General features: G+C 37.6%; 1 protein-coding gene across 1 annotated transcript in view; it reads left to right on the forward strand.

Moving 5' to 3' along the window:
- LOC311285737 (uncharacterized protein) overlaps nucleotides 1-23,978 on the forward strand; it is a gene marked incomplete at its 3' end in the record, with an annotated part of 86,757 nt that overhangs the window by 55,322 nt on the left and 7,457 nt on the right. The window contains exon 6 of the mRNA XM_084435770.1: nucleotides 7,763-7,833. Within this exon, the coding sequence (XP_084291896.1) occupies nucleotides 7,763-7,833 (71 nt within the window). The remainder of the gene's footprint in view (nucleotides 1-7,762; nucleotides 7,834-23,978) is intronic.

Genomic DNA, 23,978 nt, shown 5'->3' on the forward strand with positions numbered 1-23,978 from the left:
TTATGTAGACACACTGACATCAATAATCAGCCTGTGAATCTCAACAATGGTGACAATAATAAAGCATGTTGCAGTGGCTGCCACCAATCACAACTCATTCATGGCTCCCATCATGCATGAATGAATAAATTATGATCTGAATTGTCTATGTTATTTCCTTTCCCTAATTGAATATTCTTTTTGTCACCATTGTTGAGATTCATAGACTGAATCTTGATGTCTGTGTGTGCCTAAAAGAAAGATTTGTTTTATCAGAACAACTTTTCAGAAATCCTTTAGATTATTTCAAAACTTCTGGATTGTATGCTATAGTATCACAGTGATGCTGTGATCAACAATAAACATTTAAGTCTGAGATTAGACTTTTAATGAGTTCAGTGATTCAGGCAATTTATGATTATGTCAAAACATAAACAACACCACCTGATCAACTTTTCTCTTTGTTCATCAAAGAGTTATAACTCAGATACAACAGCCAAGCAAAATCTAATGGTAACAGTTTAAGGGTCAAGAGCCCAACTCAAACAAACACTGATCACCATAATGGTGTCTTAAAAAATTATATTTTCTCCTTCAGTGATTCTGCTTGTTAACATCAGGTGTCTTCAATAATGGTCAATCATCACTCAATTAATCACTTAATTAGATCATTAACTTTAACAATCTTGATTGTTAATTTAACATTCATATTTTAACACTTTAACACTCTTGAGTGTGGAGCCAAATAAACTCCCAGGAGAGTTCATTTAACACTGGAGTTTTTGCTGTGTTTAATATGTATCAGTATTTAATATCAGTAAATTGACTTACACATTTTTTATTTCCTTTATTTCAAGGCTACTCAAATATAGTGATAAGTTAAAATATACCTTAAATGATTAAGGTATCATTAAAACCTTAAAAAAACCTTTAAAAAAATTAAAAAATAAAATAAAAAATTACTTAGCAGAGGCTGTCTTTTGATATTGTACCTTAACCTTTAAAAGAAACGGTATATATTTGTACCTTTTAATGCTTGGGGACATATGTGTACCTTTTTGACCATCAAAAAGGTACATGTACCTTGGGGGACAGAAATGGACTCCTGCTGTACCCCTATTTCTGACAGTGTGGTACAAATTTAATTTGTCATTAAAATGTTATAATGGCTTCATGACAGCCAATGTCAAAACCAGCCACATGACAGTTTAATGAAATGTTAACCCCTAAAGCCTAAGTGGTTTCTTAAGTTTGATAATTAATCTGCTACGTCATGTTTATGACATATTTATGACAGGTTGTGTTGTCTTAGTAATGTCAAGTTGCCATAACAAAGAAATCTCACACAATGTCATATTTGCATTAAAAATGTCATAATTGAGCGAATGACACTTAACATGCATGTTGACATAAACATGCATAAAACCTCCTTCATATTCATGACATGTGTCATGTCATGATTATGACGGTGTCATGTCAGTCTTATGAACACCCCTTCAAGTAAAGTGTTACCGAACAATGAAATAATGAACTTTATATACAAACAGTCCCAGGCGTTTTGTCAGCTTCGGATTTCTCCTCGTCACTTTCCAGTAATTGTTCCAGAGCTTCTTCTGAGGTAAATCTTTTACTGCTTGCCATCATAAAAGTGCTAAAACAATAAAATAATAATGCTATAATTGCTAATATGCTATATATATATATATATATATATATATATATATATATACATATATATATATATATATATATATATTAGGGATGGGCGATATATCGCACGATATTGTTATGCGCATCTCGTCAGTAAAGCCGGTTCCCTTGATTAGTAGTAAATCGCCATCACCTGCTTTCAGATGGAGCGGTGTTAAATTAACACTCCTGGGGCTGGGAGTGTATATGAGTCCACACTCAAGAGTGTTAAAGTTAATGAGATAATTAAGTGATTAAGTAAGTGACTATTGAGCATTATTGAAAATACCTGATGTTAACAAGCAGAATCACTGAAGGAGAAAATCTCAAATTGTAAGTTACCATTAAGGTGATGGGTGTTTGCTTTAGTTGGGCTCTAGACCATTATATGTTTACTTTAATTTTTACTGTTGTTTGTCTGCTGTTATTGATTTATAACAGTTAAATGAACAAAGTAAAATGTGATCTGATAGTGTAGGTTATGTTTTGACATAATCATGCTGTGATCTGAAAAAGGAAACTTATTGAGATAGTTTAATTTAACTTGTTAGCAGCAATTTTGTGATTCTTCAGCATATGATTATCAGTACTTTACTTATAATTCGAAATATTTAATAAGCATTGTTCTGATCAATAGATATTCAAATTACTTAATTTAAAACACAGACATTAATAATCAGCCTGTGAATCTCAACAATGGTGACAATAATAAAGCATGTTGCAGTGGCTGCCACCAATCACAACTCATTAATGGCTCCCATCATGCATTGCGGTATGAATAAAAAATGATCTGAATTGTCTATGTAATTTACTTTTCCTAATTGAATATTCTGCTCCTCACCATTGTTGAGATGCATAGACTGAATCTTGACGTCTGTGTGTGCCTAAAAGAATGATTTTTTTTAAAAAAACAACTTTTAAGAAATCCTTTATATTATATCAAAAATTCTGGGCATTTATGCAGATTCACAGTTATGCTTTAACCAACAACATAAATCGAAGTCAGAAAGAAGGATCTTAATAAGTTTAGTGATCAAGTTCAAATGATGAATGTTATAATATAACCAACATCATCAGACAACTCTTTTCTTTGTTCAACTGGCAGTTACAATTCAGATACAACATCCAAACAAAATCTAAAGTAAACATATAATGGTCAAGAGCCCAACTAAAGCAAACACCCATCACCACAATGGTAACTTACAATTTGTGATTTTCTCCTTCAGTGATTCTGCTTGTTAACATCAGGTGTCTTCAATAATGTTCAATCATCACTAAATTAATCACTTATTTATCTCATTAACTTAAACACTCTTGAGTGTGGACTCATACACTCCCAGGAGTGTTAATTTAACACGGGAGTTTTTGCTGTGTACAAAGAGCCGTAGTTAACTGACAAGCTGAGCCATATCGCATTAATTATTGCTGCCGATACGTCCGCGATATTAATGCGATATGGCTCAGCTTGTCAGTTAACTACGGCTCTTTGTAGTAAATGCCGCTCCATCTGAAAGCAGGTGATGGTGATTTACTACTAATCAAGGAACCGGCTTTACTGATGAGATGCGCATAACAATATCGTGCGATATATCGCCCATCCCTAATAAATTCAAAGCTTATGTACTGGATGTGATCAGGGAATCAGACATATACTGGTATTGACCCTTGACTTTGTAACATTTTCTCTCTTGCTGCTGTAACTGTGGTTATAAACCACATTTATTATAGCATGAAAATACGGAGTTTGGTCAGTTGTTTTAGACTGTTGAGATCATGCTTTTATCACTCTAGAAACAGCTGATCTCATCCTGTGTATAAGATTTGTATTCATGTGCATTTTGATTAAACTGTGAATAAAAAAAAAAAATCATACATTGCATAAAAATAAAGTTGAACTCCTACATATCGCAAACACACACAGAGATCAACAATCAGCACATCTCACAATGGTGAGAATCAAAAGTTTCATGTCGCAATGCATGCTGGGTTCAAGGATTTATTTATTTATTATTATTATTGCCACCATTGTTTAGATTCATGTGCTGATTTTTTATATATGTTTCTACAAGACATTGTAGTTCTGTTTTTTGTTGTGCTTTTTTTTTTTTTTTTTTACTTGTCATTGTAAATAATTATTGCAGTTTGAAGCTTCACAGTGTTGGCAGTGTAACACTTTTGATACAGGATTCAACTTGACGTGAGATTGGAGATCTATAACTCTTAGTTAACTATTAGTGAATTATATGATGATTTAGTCATCATCAGTACAATCAACAACATTTACAATCTGTATGTAAAAGCTTGACTTGCAAAAACACAGCTCATGCAGCCAAAGAGAAGCTAATGGCGCTTTTCCACTGCATGGTACGGTACGGCTCGGCTCGGCTCGGTACGGCACGCTTTGGCGCTTTTCCACTGCATGGTATGGTACGGCTCGGTTCGGTACGGCTCACTTATGGTGCATTTCCACTGCATGGTACGGTACGGTACGGCTCGCTTCGGCTCGCTTTAAATGGTACCACCTCTGTTGAGGTTCCAAGCGTACCGTACCGATACTAAAATGTGACGTGAAAACACTGAAGATCACTGATTGGTCAGACAGAATCATCTCTACCAGCGTCATTGTATTTACGACACAAGACACTTAAACCCGCTAGATTTAAATAGCCAGTAGACAACAGCCAACGCTGTAGCACCTGTTTTAAAAGTATTTGCTTCAAAAAAAAGAGTATAAACTTCAAAAAAAAAAAGAGAAAATGGCTGAATCGTGGTCAGTGGACGAGGTGCAGACGTTCCTCTCGTTGGTTGCCGAGGAGTGGATGGGGAAACACGGAATGAAAAATCCGCATTTAATATGATGTCATGATAGTAGAGACGGCAACTATAACGATCAGACTTTGAAGCGTTACTAACTGCAGTGGAAAAGCAACCGAGCTAAAGCGAGTCGTACCACGCAGTGGAAAAGCGAAGCGAGCTGAACCGTTCCGCGCCGAGTCAAACCGTACCATGCAGTGGAAAAGCGCCATAATGTTAAGCACTTAAGGGCCAGGAGACCAACTAAAACAAACTCTGATCTCCACAATGGTGACTTCAAACCAAACATTTTCAATTAAACATCGCAATAACAACTTCTGTAGATGTACGACAGAAATAAAGTCATACTGCAGTACGTGTAGTAATGTGTAATGGCAACAACACTGTTGCCCGTAGTTTACTGTAAAATGTACTTTTAGTGGGTAACTGTTGTGCTGAAGAGTAGAGCCTGTGCTTCAGTCCAGGAGAAGAACTGTAAATATCGGTCATATTCTGCATGTTGTTTTATTTAACAGGTGGTGCTTGTGTAGTTGAAAAAAGTTCACAAAAATAATTTGCTCAAATTATTAGTGCATTATAACTTTTTGTAACTAAAGCTTTAAAATGCAGTTGGTCAATTTAAGGGATTCTGTTTCTGCAAATGAAATTAGTTGAGTCGAGTTTTAATTTAGTGTATGTTTTCTTTACAGCAACATACTGTGCAATTAACAGTAAATTATTGGCAACAGTGTTGCCAATATTTTACTGTAAAAAAGCCTGGCAAAGTCTAACAGTGTATTTAAGCCTTGTAAAGCTTTTACAAAGGAGATTTAAAGGCTCAATTATGTTATAAACAAAAAAGGAAACAAACACAACACAGTAGCCGCGTTTCCACTGTCGGGCCTGGGCCGGGCCAGGGCTTTAAACGGGCCGTGCCGGGCTAATAGCCTCGGGCCAATACACTGTAAAAAATGAATCATGAGTCTTGTAATTTTCATTAAAAAAATTGAGGTGATCATTAAAAATATTATGTATATTTTATTAAGAAAATTGTGGTTAGGGTTTTATTGAAAATATTGAGAAAATTTCACTAATAACACCAAGAGATACATTTTCCTATTTTTTTTAAGGAAACATACACAATTTTAAGGCTTGAATTGAGGAACTGATAAACCTCATAAAATTAAGGAAAAGGGGCTACCTATTTATTTTAAGAGAATTAGCTCATTTATGCGGTTTTATTTAGAGACGCCATTGTTTGTTCCCAGCATGCTTTGCACATGGCTGGAAATGGAGAGTAAATCTTGAAATTAAGTGTTATTTCATGTGTTTTTGAGTAAAGGGAAACATCTGTTAATGTTTAATGTTCATGTTTGACATTTGAAAGAGTTTCTATTATGTTAAAGTTTTGATCGTTACCATTGTGCAGAAGAGTAGGGCTTATGGTTAGGTTGTGAATAACTGCATTTATTTAATATTATAAAACATATTGTTATATACATGTAGCAATAACTCTGCTAATGATAGTGCAGTAACAAGTTTGATTCTGTGCTGTTCTAGCAGTATGCGGTCTTTTTATAAAACAATATATCTCAAAGTTAAATATAAACAGGTCATATCCATTCACTTAACTTCACACAATTTTGAGAATAAAAAATACTTCAAATAAAAAAGCACATTTTCACTAAAAAATTGTGTGTCATAGACTAAATAAATTAGGGCATTTTACATGATTTATTCAGGTAGATTCCATGAATGAAATCAAGCTTTAACTACTCAAAAATATTATGTGTAATATTGTTACCATAATTTTTTTAAGTAAATAGCAGTAACATTTTTTACAGTGTAGCACCGGGCATGCGTTTCCACTGTCGGGCCAGAAGCTCCACAGCGCTTCACTAAAACACGCCCGTAACACGCCTCTCTGGGACAACGTCACACTAACCCATCATTTCACCAACAAATGGAAGTTTTATAAGAAAACTAATCAGAAATCACTGGAAACAGCGTTGAAAACAAACACGATAAAAGTGGCCGTTTGCTAGCTTTTTTTGTTTGTTTGTTTAGCAGCTACTTGAATATTTAAAACCCAAGCATCGATGTTTTACCACAGGTTTACAATAAAAAGTGATACATTGATCATAATGAATTAATTTATGTAAAAATTGCACATTAGTCACTCAGAAATAAATTACCGTTAGTTCTATTTCACAAAAGAAAGAGGACACACTTACTTTTTCAGTCGCGTTACAGGACATATTTACATCACATTTAGAAAAAATGATAATTTCTACAAATATATTATGCCATACGACCTGAGGAGCTTTAGCACTCTCTCGACTCCCATACAGATATTTTCAGTCAGAGAAACAGAGGAAGCTCCCGAAAAAAAAGTTACTTTATTTTTTGATAGTCCGGTTTAAAGAGACGAGACGTAGGCTATGACAGATAAAATAAAAACATGACTGTGATAGCCTTTAAGATTGGTCTGATTTTTTTCAAGCGTTCGCTATGTTGTTTTTTTTTGCTATGCGTATCTTCAAGCGTTTACTATGTTTACTATGGTAACGGCTAACGCGCATAGTCTTTTGCATCACAAACAGAAGGCATTCAAACATGAACGCGATTTAAATTATTTTATTTTTATTTTTAAGTCTTAAATGCTGACATAATCATCCGGCGCTGCCGTCTCCCAACGGTAAACTCCTCCTCTGTTGGTAACCACTCCTCTAGCCCGAGCTGGCCCGCTTTGGCACAAGGTATTCGACGGGCCAGAAATCCTGGCCGTTGGCCCCGAGTAAGCCCCGATCAAGCCCCGGAAGTGACAGTGGAAACGCGACTGGCCCTGGCACGCACTAGCACGGCCCGGCCCTGGCCCGACAGTGGAAACGCGGCTAGTGATACAGAACATATAAATATTTCACAGTGTAAAAAAATAAAACTGTAGATTTGATATAAAATGAGAAATAAACTTCTGCAATATCATAAAAGTAGAAAAGGAACCAAATACACAGCAAAATCCCAAAAAAAAAAATCCAAAAAAAAAAAATTTATATGGCTCAGTGTTTATATAATCCAAGGAACACTTGGTAATTTATTTCAAACTCATCGGGGATATCAGCCGATTCACGATATCACTTTGTTTGACAGACATAGATAGAGAGTCGCCCTTGAAAAGTGGTGGGTGTGGTTTAAGTAATCACTGCTGTAAGGTCAGTTGTGTAGTGTTTACTCTAGAACATAAGTTTCCCAATCTGACTGTTTTGTAATTTTTGCAAATTCATTGTTTCTCATGTTTCAGGAGATAAAGTTACAAGCAATGCAGGAGGAAGCAAGCACGTCAAACCAACAGAGACAGAAGGAAAACACAAGGTCAGAGCTGAGTTGTGTGCACATTTTCACTGTTTAGTCTTTGCTGCTTCTTGATATGACATCCTCCAGTTTTTCCAACTGATTGTTTTGCAAAGCTGATTGAATGTTTAAGTCATGAGCTATTTGTGATTATGTTTTGCTCATGTCTGAAAGCTGATGTAGTGGCGATGCAAAGAAAAGAAAAAAATATAAAACAATTTAACCAAGCTTTCACAATTATTAAAATATGATATAGTGATCTTAATAATCTAACTTTTTGTAAGCTAATAATAACCTAATTCGAGAAAATTTAAGTATGAGGCAAGTAGTACACAGCATAAATTGCCATGACAACCCACACTGCAGCCCGACAGATCGACGACACACGATACTTGTCCGGGTTTTTTCCCGGTGAAAGCTCTCACTGATCTTCATGGTCTCCCAGGAGCAAAGAAATAAACCAGAACTGGACCTTATCGTAGCCAAAAAATCTGTGTATATTAAATATGGAGTAATCTCAGCCACAGCCTCAGATGAAATCAACTGAAGAGAAAAGAAGACATTCAATCTGTGAAGATCTCAGCAGAGGAGGATTAAACAACTCCACAAACAGCATTACCAGCTTCACTTATTACTAACCAGGCTGACTTTATTTCTGTCAGACGTCTACAGAAGTTTTTATTGAGAATTAACAGAGGTTTAACTCTAATGTGTTCCATTTGAAGTCACCATAACAGTGATTAGTGTTTCCATTAGTTGGGCTCTTAAAGGGATACTCCTCTTTTTTCAGAAATATGCTCATTTTACAACTCCCCCAGAGTTAAACAGTTGAATTTTACCGTTTTAGAATCCATTCAGCCGAATTCCGGATCTGACGGTACCACTTTTAGCATAGCTTAGCATAGATCATTGATTCTGACGAGTCCAGTAGCATTTCTTTCAAAATGACCAAAGAGTTTCAATATTTTTCCTATTTAAAACTTGACTCTTCTGTAGTTAAACCGTGTACTAAGATCGACGGAAAATGAAAAGTTGCGATTTTCTAAGCCTATATGGCTAGGAACTACTCTCATTCCGGCGTAATAATCAAGGAACTGTGCGGCTGTACCATGAGTCCAGCAGGCGTAATGATATGACGCAGTGCCTGAAAAAAGTCCCCGGCTCGGTAACTTCTTCCATCGTGACCGGAACTAAGTTTGTCTAACCTATTAGATCTATTTTCAGGCGCTGCGTCATATCATTACGCCTGCTGCACTCATGGTGCAGCCGCACAGTTCTTTGATTATTACGCCGGAATGAGAGTAGTTCCTAGCCATATAGGCTTAGAAAATCGCAACTTTTCATTTTCTGTCGATCTTAGTACACGGTTTAACTACAGAAGAGTCAAGTTTTAAATAGGAAAAATATTGAAACTCTTTGGTCATTTTGAGAGAAATGCTACTGGACTCATCAGAATCAATGATCTATGCTAAGCTATGCTAAAAGTGGTACCGTCAGACCCGGAGTTCGGCTGAATGGATTCTAAAACGGTAAAACTCAACTGTTTAACTCTGGGGGAGTTGTAAAATGAGCATATTTCCGAAAAAAGTGGAGTATCCCTTTAACTCTTCTTTTATGCTTTGTCTTTTTTGGCTGCTATGACAGTGTGTTTGTCAAACTCATTTACAGTGACAAAGAAAGCTATATCATTTTATTGATTTATAATCATCAGGAAACAATTATGTTGTTCTACTAATATATTCACATCACAAAACCTGTGTTACTGTAGCATGAGATCCAGAAATATTATAACAAGAAGTTAGAAGACTTTATCAAACATGAAAACGAAAATTCAGTTTATGATGACACACACAGACATCAACAATCAGCGTATGAATCTCAAAAATGTTGACAATCAAAAGTACCTTGCTGCAATGCATGCATTGGGTACCAGCATATACAAAACTCCCAGCATGCATGGCAACATAAATAAATTATGCATCTGAATTGTCCTGTAATTTTTTTTTATTCTAAATATCTGCTTTTATTTTTTGCTGTTGTTATTGTCATGAATTAGTAGCTTTTCAGTGATGTTCTGAATTGATCTGTTTATTTAAATATTTGTGATTGTCACCATTGTTGAGATTCATACGCTGATTGTTGATATCTGTGTGTGTCAACATATGCCATTGCTTTTTTCTTACATGTTTTTTTTTTAAAGATTTAAACTGATTGTTATATTGTTTGATCTCATGCTGCAATAGCACAGGGTTTGTGATGTGAATATATTAGTGGAACAACATAATTGTTAGATTATAAAAAAAACTAAGTGAATCAGTTTATTTCATGATGATTATAAATCCATCCACAGGAAACCATCATCACCTGATCTCATTTCACTTTAGCTTTTTTGCTGCTGCAAATGTGTTTGACAAACACACTGTCATAGCGGCCAAAAAAGACAAAATATATAATAAGAGTTAACCCTTTAGGCGCCAGAGGTTTTTTCCTAAAACTTTAGATTTTGACATCTTAATTTCAAAAGGCTATATCTTAAAAGTGATAGACTTTCTGTAAAGTAGAGAAATATTAAGGATGACCTAAAATTTATGTAGGGATTTTTCCATCTAATTTGCATATTATGACGTCATATGATGGCAGCCATCTTTGATTATAGAATTTTCATGAAAAGTCACGTTTAAATGATAAAATGCAGCACTTATTTCCCCCCAAATGTCCCTCACCTTCTGTATGCTATATTGCATAATACTGAATGTTCAGGTAAATAATAAGTAGTAAACAAACTGTGTAAATCATTCTAATAAATGGCAGAAACAAACCAAATGCATGTAGCGGTAGGCTGGCCTTTTGCTGTAGAGATTTTCCATTTACTACATACAGTAGGCACTCTGATTCCATGTATGGGGCACATATATATTATTCATATGACACACAAACACAAGTAGACAAGACCTGTTTAGTTCAAAAGCTCACTCGGCAAGGCACAGATCATGAGTGAGATGACGAGACAAGACGAGAGACAGACGAGACAAGACGAGAGACAATGTTAGGTTTTTTTTGTTGTTGTGTGTGTGTTTTTTGGTGATGGTTTTTTTTTTTTTTTTTTTTGAGCTGACAAAGACACATATCACAAGGACATGAACACACAAAAAAGAACACATATTGTACACTACTAAATGGTCAGGGAAATAGATAGTAAATCAACAGTGTAAATCATTCCTAATAAATGACAAAAAAAATAATTTATGTAGCAGGCCTTTTGCTGTACAGATAATGACTCCCTATCCATCCAGGTGAAATTTCTTGTAGTGTTTCATGGTGTGGTACCTCTCATTGCAAGGGACAACACAAAGACCCACCCCACACTGCCTACACATGTATTTTGTCTGACAGCGGCCTTTAGGGCGGGTCCGATCAGAACAAACTACAAAATCTGGGTAACCATCAGCCTGGCAGATAAAGTGGTGCTCAGTGAGTCTCTGTGGCAAGTCTCCCAGTGAGGACAACTTTCGGCCTTTGTTGCTCTCTTTCCTGGAGAAGCCTTCCAGTAAAGCAGTGATGACATCCTGTACGAAGACTTTCAGGGGCTTGTGAGGAGCAGCAGTGCAGCGGCAGTAAATGATGTGGGCATTCACCATGCTTACACTGAGAATTGCATTGAAAATCCTGTTGTACCATTTCCTTGACCTATGGGGAAAGAGGTAGGTCTTCATTCTCTGGTCTGCTGTGTCGACACCCCCCATGAACGAATTGTAGTCATCAACACAAACAGGCCTATTTATCTCCCTATAGCCACTATCAGTGTGTTTGGTCCTGATGTGCTTTCTGACACATGTGTTGGAATGCAGTGTAGAGAACATTGTGAGGTGCTTTGTATCATGCCACGCACAAGCTAGCATTTTCCCCTTCCCAGGGGCGGATCTAGAAAAATATTTATGGGGTGGCGAGAGGGGGGCAGGAATTTTTGAAGGGTGGCAACATATGGCAGACGTATACTGAATTTAATCACAGTTAAATTGGCCATAACTTGTAATTCATTGCTGCCAATAGGTATGGGTATCGTTAAGGTTTTAACGGTAGGCCTATTACTACTCTTACCGATACTCAGTGGCGCAACCACCTGTTGAACCACCATGAATTCCCTGTTGAGTGTACCTCTGTCCCCTCTAGGGGGGTTCGGGGGCATGCTCCCCCGTAAGAAAATTTTGTGCTTTTTAATGTTGAATTCATCAATCTGGTGCACTTTGAGAGTTCAAAATTAAAAGCTCCAACCCATATTCAGTGTGCAAATTAAACAAAGAAAAATTCAAACCTTTTTTTAGTAACAGTAACAGTCTAGATTACACTACTAGCCTACATAATAATAGTTATAATATTAATCCCATGATAGTAATCGCCATATATTGCAAAACAAATGCACTGAAAAATAAAGGAAACTTTCATAATTAGTTTTGTACTAATTTCTATACTTCACATTAAAGATGTGATTGGGCAAGCCCAGTGTCAATCAATAAAAGAACCAATGGGCCGCTGATCTACGTGTTTAATTAATAATGTCAAAAAAACCTAACGCTGACTTTTTTTTTGGCCAATGCATAACAACGGCACAAACCCAGCGTCGCCAATTAAGCAAAACAAAACAAAACGAATGGGCCACAGATGTACGAGTTTTATGGGCCTTTAAAAAAAAAAAACGTCTATTAGATGTATCGGCCCAAAAAGCACGCGACCCACCGGGAATCTAGCCTACATGCGTGGACGTCACACTTTAAATCCTACCTGTTGCCTTTGACCACCCACTTATTTAGAACACAATTAATATTGCTTTATATTTTGAAATGTAAAATAAATATATATAGCAAAAGAAAAAGCAATGCTTTAACAAAACAAATAAAACATGCATGTTATGCAGAAGGGTGCAGGGTTTTCTGTTTTATATTCAGAAGACATAGGACACCAAAAACAAAGTACAAACATATGGTCAAACAAAAAAAGTATACAATTAAACAAATATACAAATTATATACCCAGTGCTTTAATTTCAGTAATGTCTACTGACATTACTGTTCAGGAGTAATATGGGCTAAAAAGACATCTAATAAAGTCAGATTTAAAATAGCACTGCATTCATAGATAGATTAAAGTTATAAAAGCCAAAATTATTCATTCAAGAGCTGCGACTGATTTTCTCTTTGCCTTTTGTTGTTTGATTCACATTAATGGAGCAATCGTCCGCAGGTTTATTAGACTGCTGCCTCTTTAAGACCAAATGCAGATCTAATCATTATTACGCATCATATTTTCTCCCAACTATTAACGCCCATTTAAGACATAAACTGTATTTAAGTGAATAAACTGTTTAAGTGAATCTCCAAGACAGCCATTTTGACATATTTGATCGTTTAGATGTGCACACGAAGCCCAAAATATACGTTACTTCTCGTTGCGCTGTGTTTTGGAGCGCGCGCCGCATTTGGAACAGCGTCTATTGCGTCAATTTTGGTACTTTTAATAGCCTTTTATTATCAAACGCGTCCCGCAGTTTGGCAACAGTATAGACTACATTTTACAACAATCACCGATCATGCAAATTGTGATGTTATGTTTGGGTTTTAGGGAGATGACAGCGCACCGCTGTGAAGGGAAGGAAGTTGCGCTAGACAGAATGCAGCTATACCACAAATATATTATTTTTTATAATCATTGGAAGCCAAAATCTAAATCTAAAATAAAATTTGTTTAATATCACAGAAAGTGTAACCATTTAAATGTTTAGTTCTGTCCTCAATAACAAATATAAAATCAGACAGATCACAAATGCACACACCAGTTAGGCTATGTTTAGACTAATCCTATTGTATTTGTTATTTCCCCAGTTGTAACCTGGTTTCATTGCTGTGATATCTGAGAGGAAATGAAATTAATAGGACTGCTTAGCTAATCAAATGATCGATCTCCTAACTGACACGGTGTGTTGTAACGTAACGGCGACCATCAGTAAACACAAACAATATTTTATATATTTTTATTATTATTATCTTACAAATCACGAGGGAGCGATTTGACCGCTGATTTTGGCTAACGTAATAGACTCGCTGTTTTTGCTGATGCTGAATCGTCTTTAGCATACAATACATTCAATACAAAAGTAACTTTAAGTTAAACGTGTGTTTAAACTACACCTGGGGAAACTCACTTCACCTTCAGAGGCTCTGGTGCAGCTCAGTCTCTCCAGTCGGGTTGCAGGGCCACCGCACCGCAGCAGACTCGCTGTGTGTGAGCCAGACTGAGCGAACGCCGCTCTGCACGTTTGAATCAGGGACGTTAAGTATTTTCTACTCAAGTGATGATGCGTTTAGGGGCGCCCAGGAAACAAAGGTTTTTACCGTAAATGCCGTCTTATTTTCAGCCGGCCTGGCTGACATCAATGGGGTGGCAGCTGGGGTGGCAAGACCTTTACTAGGGGTGGCAGCTGCCACCCCGTGCCACCCCAGTAGATCCGCCCCTGCCCCTTCCTCATGAAGACTGGGTCATCTCCCTTGCTCAACGGTAACTGTTCACGGGTGAGGCCCTTTGGCATCCTCTTACTCTTACTGCTGACAGTCCTACACAAATCCCAAATCATTGCTTGCCAGCTCATCTGCTATGGCTGGCGAGGTGTCATAACTGTCCATGTACACCTCATGCCCTTTCTCTATGTACCATCAGCTCACAGACAATAAGGTGTGTAGCACCAAAATCACTTGTATTAGGCCTACTTTGTCCAGTGGACTTTGTACATGGACCACTGTACTGCCGTGCAAAGGCAAAAGACCGTAACTTCGTTTTTGGTTGAAAATTTGTTATTTATATTTTTGGCACATTCAAGTCCTCCTTTATCATGTGGATGAGTATCTTGAATCAATTCCGTTGTTTTTCCGAGAAAATAATGAATTGCCTTAACAGTAACTTCCAAAAGCCCATGAGAAACAAAGGCAGAACACCGTAACATCAGTTACCGCTCTTTGGCTTTGTTTTGGAACGCTCAAATTGAGTTACGGTGCTCTGCCTTTGTTTAGCCACGTGTCAATATGAAGTTACTGTGCCGGTGTTCTATCACATATTGCTACCTATCAGATTGTACGGTGTTCTGCCTTTGTTTTAATGTCCACTAAAATTTAAATTATGGTGTAGCCTGTGCACTTTGTACAGCTGCCATCAGTCCCTCTAACTTCTGATGTCCTCAGAGCTTTGTCCTGCACAAATGCGGTCAGAATATTTAGTATGGTCTGAAACCACTCCATCGACAAACGTGCGATATCGATCGCGAAGGATTATGCAGAGTTGACAGAAAAATGTTACACATGCTGTAGCAGATGAATACAACCAAGAACTAAAGCCCCGCCTCACCCAGTTCGGGTACTGGACCTGGTTGAAACACTCATGCATCTAGCTGGAAGAGTGCCAAAACTTCAGCACCGCCCTAAACACGGTCAAGCCAACGCTGGACTAATATATCTATGGAGGTATTTTGTCATGTCAAATGTATTAATAATGCCATCAGAATGCAACCAAAGCCCAGGATAGCAATAAGTAGATGGCTATAAATAATTGTAAATCATACAAAATAAATGCCATGATCACTAGATTTTATACAGGTGTTACTATAATGATTTTGTTAATGGTGATCAGCAACCAAATATTGATAATGTGGAAGTTACTGCCTTTTGCCTTGGGATGACTTCTCACTTTTTGCTGACAATACAAAGGAAGAGTACAGTAACTTTAAAATAGGGGTCAAAAGTCAAGTTTGAGCTCAAGATTTTTTTATGTATATAATTTTCATTACTAAAACATCTATTTGCCAGATTTCCAGTGTCCTACTTATAATTAATTTGGCGGGACAACTAAAAATCTTTAAAGTAATTTTTCTCAGTTCCACACTCTAGCGACTTAAGGTCTTTTGCCTTTGTAGGGCAGTGTAGCACATAGCCTGACTTGGCTTCACTCAGAACAAATACTTTGTAGCCATGTTTGTCTGGTTCGTTTGGGTTGTACATTTTTAGGGTTGATTCCCCTTTGAACGCAATAGTCATTTCATCCAGTGACAGCTGCTTAGATGGACCATACACTGCTGAAAACCGGGGGATGACCAAATTGATGATTGGGTGGATTGTGAACAGCCTGTCATACCCTGGCTGACCCCTGTCAAAACACTCCTCATTATTGGTGAAGTGAAGGAAAGACAAAATAATCTCAAATCTATTCCTGGACATCACCTTGCCAAATCCAGGTGTTGCTGGTGGCCAATATTCACCACAATAATCCTCCAACTCTGACTTCTCTACCAGACTCACACTCAAATGCAGAGAAAATAAGGCTTTCATTTCACTGACAGTCAGACCATTGATGAAATCTGGAATGTGGTTGATGGGATGCTAAAAACTGATGGACATAGCGATTTGTCTCATTTACAAGTAAATTCCAAAAATCATCAGAGAGAAAGAGTGATAGAAAATCTAGGGGCGAATTGGCACTGGAGAGTTCTCTATCCTCCAAATATCCAATTGGCTGATCAAAGGGCGTGATCCAACTTTGGTATTCCTCCTCATTGGCCAAGTACTCAAAGCCAGCATTCCCATCAGCTTGCGATAGACTTAGACTATGCATAATAGCCACTCTGACCCGTGTCACACCGCCTCTGCTCCTGCTACAAGCAGCACGGTCAGATCCGCCTCGCGTGCGCACCGAGTGGAGATAATTGCACAGAAGACAAAGAAGCTATAAGGCTTGCGTGGTAAAAAGCTCCCGCCTCATTCCCCACACCACTAACACGCCTGCTAACTTCGCGATGAACACTCCGACCCCGGGAAACATTGTTCCCACCACTGACATTGGGCAAAGGATTCACCGTTTGTGCTTGGTGTAGGGCTAAACTTTCACTTTCAGAATCACTGTCATCTTCTGAAGGCAGATATTCCCCTTCAGAATCAGGGTCCGCGAATAGAAGACCCAACACTTCATTTCGGGTAAGCTTTTTTGATTCCATTAGATCAGCGGTTCCCAAACTTTTTTTCCGGCGCACCCCCTACTATGTCCCAACCGGGTTGGCGCACCCCCAATCCCCACTTCAAAAAAATAACGCAACAAAGCTTTGTTTTATCGCCATATAAAGACTCATGTTTAATCATGCGCAAATAACCAGAACACGCATGACAATAACAACATCAACAAAGTTTCAATATAATGCAACAAAGCTATGCACAAGCTTCCACTTTTAAGAGGACCAGTGACAGACAGAGGCTCAGTAACAGAAAGCACGGTTATTTTCAGCCGCGTAATTTAGTTTTATTTAAAAACGAAATATTTTGTAACATTACACGTGACATGTTTTAAGGTCACTTTTGATCACTTTAATGCATCTTACTGAAAAAAAATTCTGACTATAACCAACACATTTTTGAACGGCAGTGTACATTCAGTTGGTCATTATTGCAATATAAACACTATCAGACTGATCAACAAGGTATATCTTCATTTACCAGTCGAAGAAGGAGCAACTTTCTGCTATTATGTTTACTCCGTGCACTGTCAAGGGCTTCATCATATTTGTCGTGGTACCGGTCTTTGCAGCAATTATTTTACCGCACATAGCCTGCATCGAGCCTGGAGAAATGTAGCCACACTTTTGATCGACTTTTCCACATCTTTATGGTATTGTGTGTGTGTGTGCTCGCGTCTCATATGAGTATGTGCGCGGAGAGTTTGTGTGTGTGCTCGGGTCACATTGAGAATGTGTATGTGCGCGAGTTTGTGTGTGTGTGCTCGCGTTTCATATAAGTATGTGCGTGGAGAGTTCCACGCGTCTCATGTGTGTGGAGTTTGCTTGTAGGCCTATGTGCGTGAGCGACTTTAGGTGTGTCGTTGTGCATTTCATATGTATTTGTTTTATCAAAAACGAATAAATTATAGTTTTTTTTATTTAAAAACAAGGAAAAGGAATTTACAAAGGAAATATTTACTGTTCATGTTTTTTTATTGTGTGGAAAAATCCCACTTAAAAAAACAGACCGCCATTACATTTTTCCTCTCGCTCACCCCCTGGTGGTAGCTCGCGTACCCCTGGGGGTGCGCACACCACACTTTGGGAATCCCTGCATTAGATAATGATAATAATAATCTAATGCGAATACTCACTGACGTTGACTATATTGCTCTGATAAAATGGCTCACTCGCACACTAACTCTGCTTTTGTTCGCACTGATTCAATGCACTCTAGCTCGAAGATTATGTTTTTTTGAGTCGGGGATGAGGTATGACATATCTGCCATCTAGCCATCTATCAAAAACAGCTGTTTTATTCAGTGCTTAGAGGGTTAAGAGCCCTCTAATGGAACTAATGGAAACACTAATCACTGTTATGGTGACTTCAAATGAAACACAGAGTTAAACCAGAGTTGTATAGTCCAGGGGTCAGAAAGTATATGTCCTGCCATATGTTTATTCCACCCATGAACTCAGTCAGCTGATTTCACTACTTAGTTCTCTCTCCTGTCTGAATTAGCAAATTCAGGTGATTAGAACAAAATACTGAGGAGGACTTTTACTTTCTGAACCTGGACTTTACACCTCTGAAGAGAACAGAAAAAGAGACGAGCAGAAACACAAGAACTACAACTGACTTCAGCCACAGCCTTAGATGAAATCAACTGAAGAGAAAAGAAGACATTAAATCTGTGAAGATCTCAGGCCCCCCCGACCCAGAATCAGGTCGTCTACGAGTCATTTATCACCGGGTTCTCCACAAACTTGAGGTGCGATAAGGGGGAGAGGATGGCCTTCCTATTTAAAACTTGACTCTTCTGTACACTCTCAGAAAATAAAGTACATAATTGTACCTTTAGGGGTACAATGGCTTGTCACTGGGGCTGTACCCTCAAGGGTACGATATTGTACCCTTGGCATAGGGTACATATTTGTACCCTTGTGATTTATACCTTAAGAGACCAATCTTGTACCTGTGGTGACAATTTTGTAAGTAAATTTCTGAGTAAGTGTCATTTGCCTGAAAGTCCATTTAATCTCCTTTCATCTCGACGTTGGTTACTTCTATGCCTGCTTCTGATATTTTCTGAAGGACCTCCTCGGTTGAAAGCCCTGTAAGAACCATGAGTAACCATGACTTCTTCTCCACCGATGGCCAAAAGAAAGAAAGACCGCAAACTGGACGTTCTTTTAAATTGAGATTCAAGCAGCCAATCAGGGCTGGCTCTACATACACTGTCAGAAAATAAAGTACATAATTGTACATTTAGGGGTACAATGGCTTGTCACTGGGGCTGTACCCTCAAGGGAACAATATTGTACCTTAACCTTTAAAAGAAACGGTACACTCTCAGAAAATAAAGTACATAATTGTACCTTTAGGGGTACAATGGCTTGTCACTGGGGCTGTACCCTCAAGGGTACAATATTTGTACCCTTGTGATTTGTACCTTAAGAGACCAGTCTTGTACCTGTGGTGACAATTTTGTACCTTTATTTAAGAGTACAAAAATGGACCCTTCAAAAATGGTACAAAATTGGCTTTGACAGGGTACAATCGTTGACTATAATGATATATATATATATATATATATATATATATATATATATATATATATATATATATATATATATACACTCACCTAAAGGATTATTAGGAACACCATACTAATACTGTGTTTGACCCCCTTTCGCCTTCAGAACTGCCTTAATTCTATGTGGCATTGATTCAACAAGGTGCTGAAAGCATTCTTTAGAAATGTTGGCCCATATTGATAGGATAGCATCTTGCAGTTGATGGAGATTTGTGGGATGCACATCCAGGGCAAGAAGCTCCCGTTCCACCACATCCCAAAGATGCTCTATTGGGTTGAGATCTGGTGACTGTGGGGGCCATTTTAGTACAGTGAACTCATTGTCATGTTCAAGAAACCAATTTGAAATGATTTGAGCTTTGTGACATGGTGCATTATCCTGCTGGAAGTAGCCATCAGAGAATGGGTACATGGTGGTCATAAAGGGATGGACATGGTCAGAAACAATGCTCAGGTAGGCCGTGGCATTTAAACGATGCCCAATTGGCACTAAGGGGCCTAAAGTGTGCCAAGAAAACATCCCCCACACCATTACACCATCACCACCAGCCTGCACAGTGCACAGCAAAAACTCCAGTGTTCAATTAACACTCCTGGGAGTAGGGCTGGGCGATATATCGCACAATTTTGTTATGCGCATCTCGTCAGTAAAGCCGGTTCCTTGATTAGTAGTAAATCGCCATCACCTGCTTTCAGATGGAGCAGTGTTAAATTAACACTCCTGGGGCTGGGAGTGTATATGAGTCCACACTCAAGAGTGTAAAGTGTTAAAATATGAGTGTTAAATTAACACTCAAGAGTGTTAAAGTTAATGAGATAATTAAGTGATTAATTTAGTGACGATTGATCATTATTGAAGACACCCGATGTTAACAAGCAGAATCACTGAAGGAGAAAAACACAAATTGTAAGCCACCGTTATGGCGATCAGTGTTTGCATTAGTTGGACTCTTGACCCTTATACATTCACTTTAAATTTTACTGTTGTTTGTCTGCTGTTATTGATGTATAACAGTTAAATGAACAAAGTAAAGTGTGATCTGATAGTGTTGGTTATTTTTTGACATAATCATGCTGTGGTCTGAAAAATGAAACTTATTGATATAGTTTGATTTAACTTGTTAGCAGCAGTTTTGAGATTCTACAGCATATGATTATCAGTACTTTGCTTATAATCTAAAATATTTAATAATATTGTTCTGATCAAAACACTTTCAAATTAATTTATTTAGAAACACAGACATCAATAATCAGCCTGTGAATCTCAACAATGGTGACAGTAATAAAGCATGTTGCAGTGGCTGCCACCAATCACAACTCATTAATGGCTCCCATCATGCATTGCGGTATGAATAAATTATGATCTGAATTGTCTATGTAATTTACTTTTCCTAATTGAATATTCTGCTCGTCACCATTGTTGAGATGCATAGACTGAATCTTGACGTCTGTGTGTTCCTAAAAGTATGATTTTTTTTTTTAAATACTTTTAAGAAATCCTTTATATTATATCTAAAATTCTGGACATTTATGCAGATTCACAGTTATGCTGTAACCAACAACATAAATCTAAGTCAGAAGAAGGATCTTAATGAGTTCCAGGGTTATTATAGTTTTGCATTTTTCATTAGTTTTTATTTTTATTTCGTTTTGACTTTTTGTTTACAAATTCAGTTTAGTTTTAATTAGTTTTTAAAGTGGGTTTGCTAGTTTAGTTTAGTTTTTATTTTATGAAAATGCTTAGTTTTAGTTTAGTTTTTATTAGGTTTAGTGTTAGTTTTAGTCTTTTTTTGTAATTTGGGTTATTTGTAGGGGCAAGATTTAAAAAAGTCAGAAAAAGTATTGTGTAATAATTAGGGTTGCAAAATTCTGGGAATTTTCAAAGATGGAAACTTTCCATGGGAATTAATGGGAATTTAAGGGAATTAACAGGAATTTATGGGAATAAACGGGAATAAACTGGGAATTTTCAAAGTTGAAGGTTGGCTCTTATAGGGAACTTAAATATAGTTGAGGAAAGTATATTTTAGCATAATCTTGACTAAAACAAACAGATGCCATTCAAATACACTTGAATATCCATGCCATTCCTCAATCACATGCACATAGCACACTGCTTACTGCATGGCTATTGAGACCACACCCCCTACTGGCACTGTGCATGCCTCCATCACATGTACAGAAGCCCAAAGCACAAGACTATTGAAGGCACACATTTGAGCCTGTGGACTAAACAAAGTGAAGTAAGTTTTGATGATATTATGGGGAAATATATTTATTCAATGTTTAAATTGCAAATATCACATACAAATGTATTCATCTAGTAGATAGCAAGCTGATAAGTTAGATGCTAAATAAGCTAGCATAACTTTATTTACCACATAAGTAGGGCTGGGTGGTATGACGGTATATATCGTTACCGCAGAAGAAAATGTCAACCTGACAGATTTTTTTATTCCGTGTATACCGCAACATGTAAATAAGTAGGCGTGGTTAACTCACGTGCAGCGTGCGTGAGACTGAGACACTGATATTTGTCAAAGAAACATGAAGAAAGACCAAGAGGATCCTTACGTTTTCAAAATTAACGTGATATTTTCAGGGGGAAGGCGCAGAAGTCAACTAGAGCAGTGCAGCACACTGAAAGTTTAGAGAGACGCACATGCTCGCAACGGGGCTTACTTGACAACAAGTTCATATATCAATATTTAAACGAATAGAAATAACCTTAAATAACGTATCTATCCGTCTCTTATGTGTACAGTTACTTTCAGAGTGGACGCGCAAGCGGTTGCCGTGGTAATGAATATTTCCAAAATTCCCCAGCTTAACTTCCCATGGAAATTTACCGGAAACTTTCCGGAAATTTACCGGAAATTTTCCACCCCTTTGCAACCCTAGTAATAATAAAAACATAATACAATTTTAGAAAAAAATTCACACCCCATTGAAATTCCTTTACCTCTTACAAAATCCACACGCCGTACCAAAAATCTACACATCTTCTATACAGAATTCACACCCTATACAAATACCACAGCTGTACAATTTTCACACCCTATACTAAATTTACCCTATGGGGAGAGTGGGGTGATTTGTGCCAGGGGGGAAGTAGTTCCACCCCTTGTTTCTGGAAAACCATAGAAGAAATTGGTCATGTGACCACATAATTTTGAAAAGCAATCACTTTTACTCATCCTCCAAAGAAGAGAGACACATGGCATGAGAGTTAAGCACATTTTAGAGCAAAAAAATGTTTTTTCCCTTTCAAAGTAAAATTTCTATGATTAAGGTTTTTTGATTGTAGTTTCTGAACAATTATAGACAAGTTTGAAAACATTTCACACATGTTTTAGTGCTTTAGTAGGCTACACAATGAGTCTATACAGTTAGCATGATGTTAGCTCTTAACTGCTGGATCATGCTAGTTTTTCAAACTTGTGGGTCCGGGGTGATTTGTGCCAAAGGGCCTGGGTTAAGTTGTGCCAGATCCAGACCACCTAGACCTATATTCTCACAGGGGATAATCTTGAGAAGTGAGGAGATGGGCATGCCTCATCATTGTTTTACTTGGGCCTGCCTGCTATTTGTTTAATTTAGCTAACACTGATTTCAGTTTTGAGTTTGCACTATGTTATTAAAGAGAAGTTTTATTCCGTTTTAAAGTGGCCTATGTCACAATAGTATGTTTAGAAATTAGCCTAGGCACTTTATTCTTATATTTTACATAATTGACAGACAGCGCTATGTCAACAGGCATCTATTGCCAAAGCCTTTTTGCCAAAGCCTCTGAAATGAGTCACAAATATCATATATTGTGTTGCTATGGTGCTCTAAATGGTTGCTAGGGCGTAGCTTGATAGCTTCACAATGATCCTGAGAGACTGATTGGTCGTCTGAGTAAAATGAGCCCGCCCCCTTGTCTCTATGACACTGTGATCCAGAGTAATGTTCAATACAAAATCCCTATGCAATTGACCATAGTAGGAAAACGCATGCTATGGTATTCCAGGGTGACAATATCTAAATAAACCTTAAATGAGTAATTTTGTATTGAATTTGTCTTGCTTTCATATAGCATTACGGTTCATAACATTAAAATGTTCTGTTTTACTTCAGAAATCACTGGCACAATTTACCCCAATGTATTCCCCTAAAGCAGGGTTTCTCAAACTCGGTCCTGGAGGGCCACTGTCCTGCACAGTTTAGCTCCAACCCTGATCAAACACACCTAGCTGTGAGTTTCTAGTGATCCTGAAGACATTGATTAGCTTGCTCAGGTGTGTTTGATCAGGGTTGGAGCTAAACTGTGCAGGGCAGTGGCCCTCCAGGACCGAGTTTGAGAAACCCTGCCCTAAAGGCACAACTTCCCCCGCACCAGGGGCAAGTTGTGCCATGAGACCACTTTTTTTCATTATTTAATATTTGAATCAAAGCTTATATAGTGTTTTGACATCGACAACCACAACCAAAAAGTGCATTTTACCTCAAACTTGCGACTAGTTAACTTTCTAAAAAAGGCGCAATCGCTTCTCGGGTCAACATTA

The sequence above is a fragment of the Rutilus rutilus genome (assembly GCF_951802725.1).
Source record: "Rutilus rutilus genome assembly, contig: SCAFFOLD_47, whole genome shotgun sequence".
Taxonomy (NCBI): Eukaryota; Metazoa; Chordata; class Actinopteri; order Cypriniformes; family Leuciscidae; genus Rutilus; species Rutilus rutilus.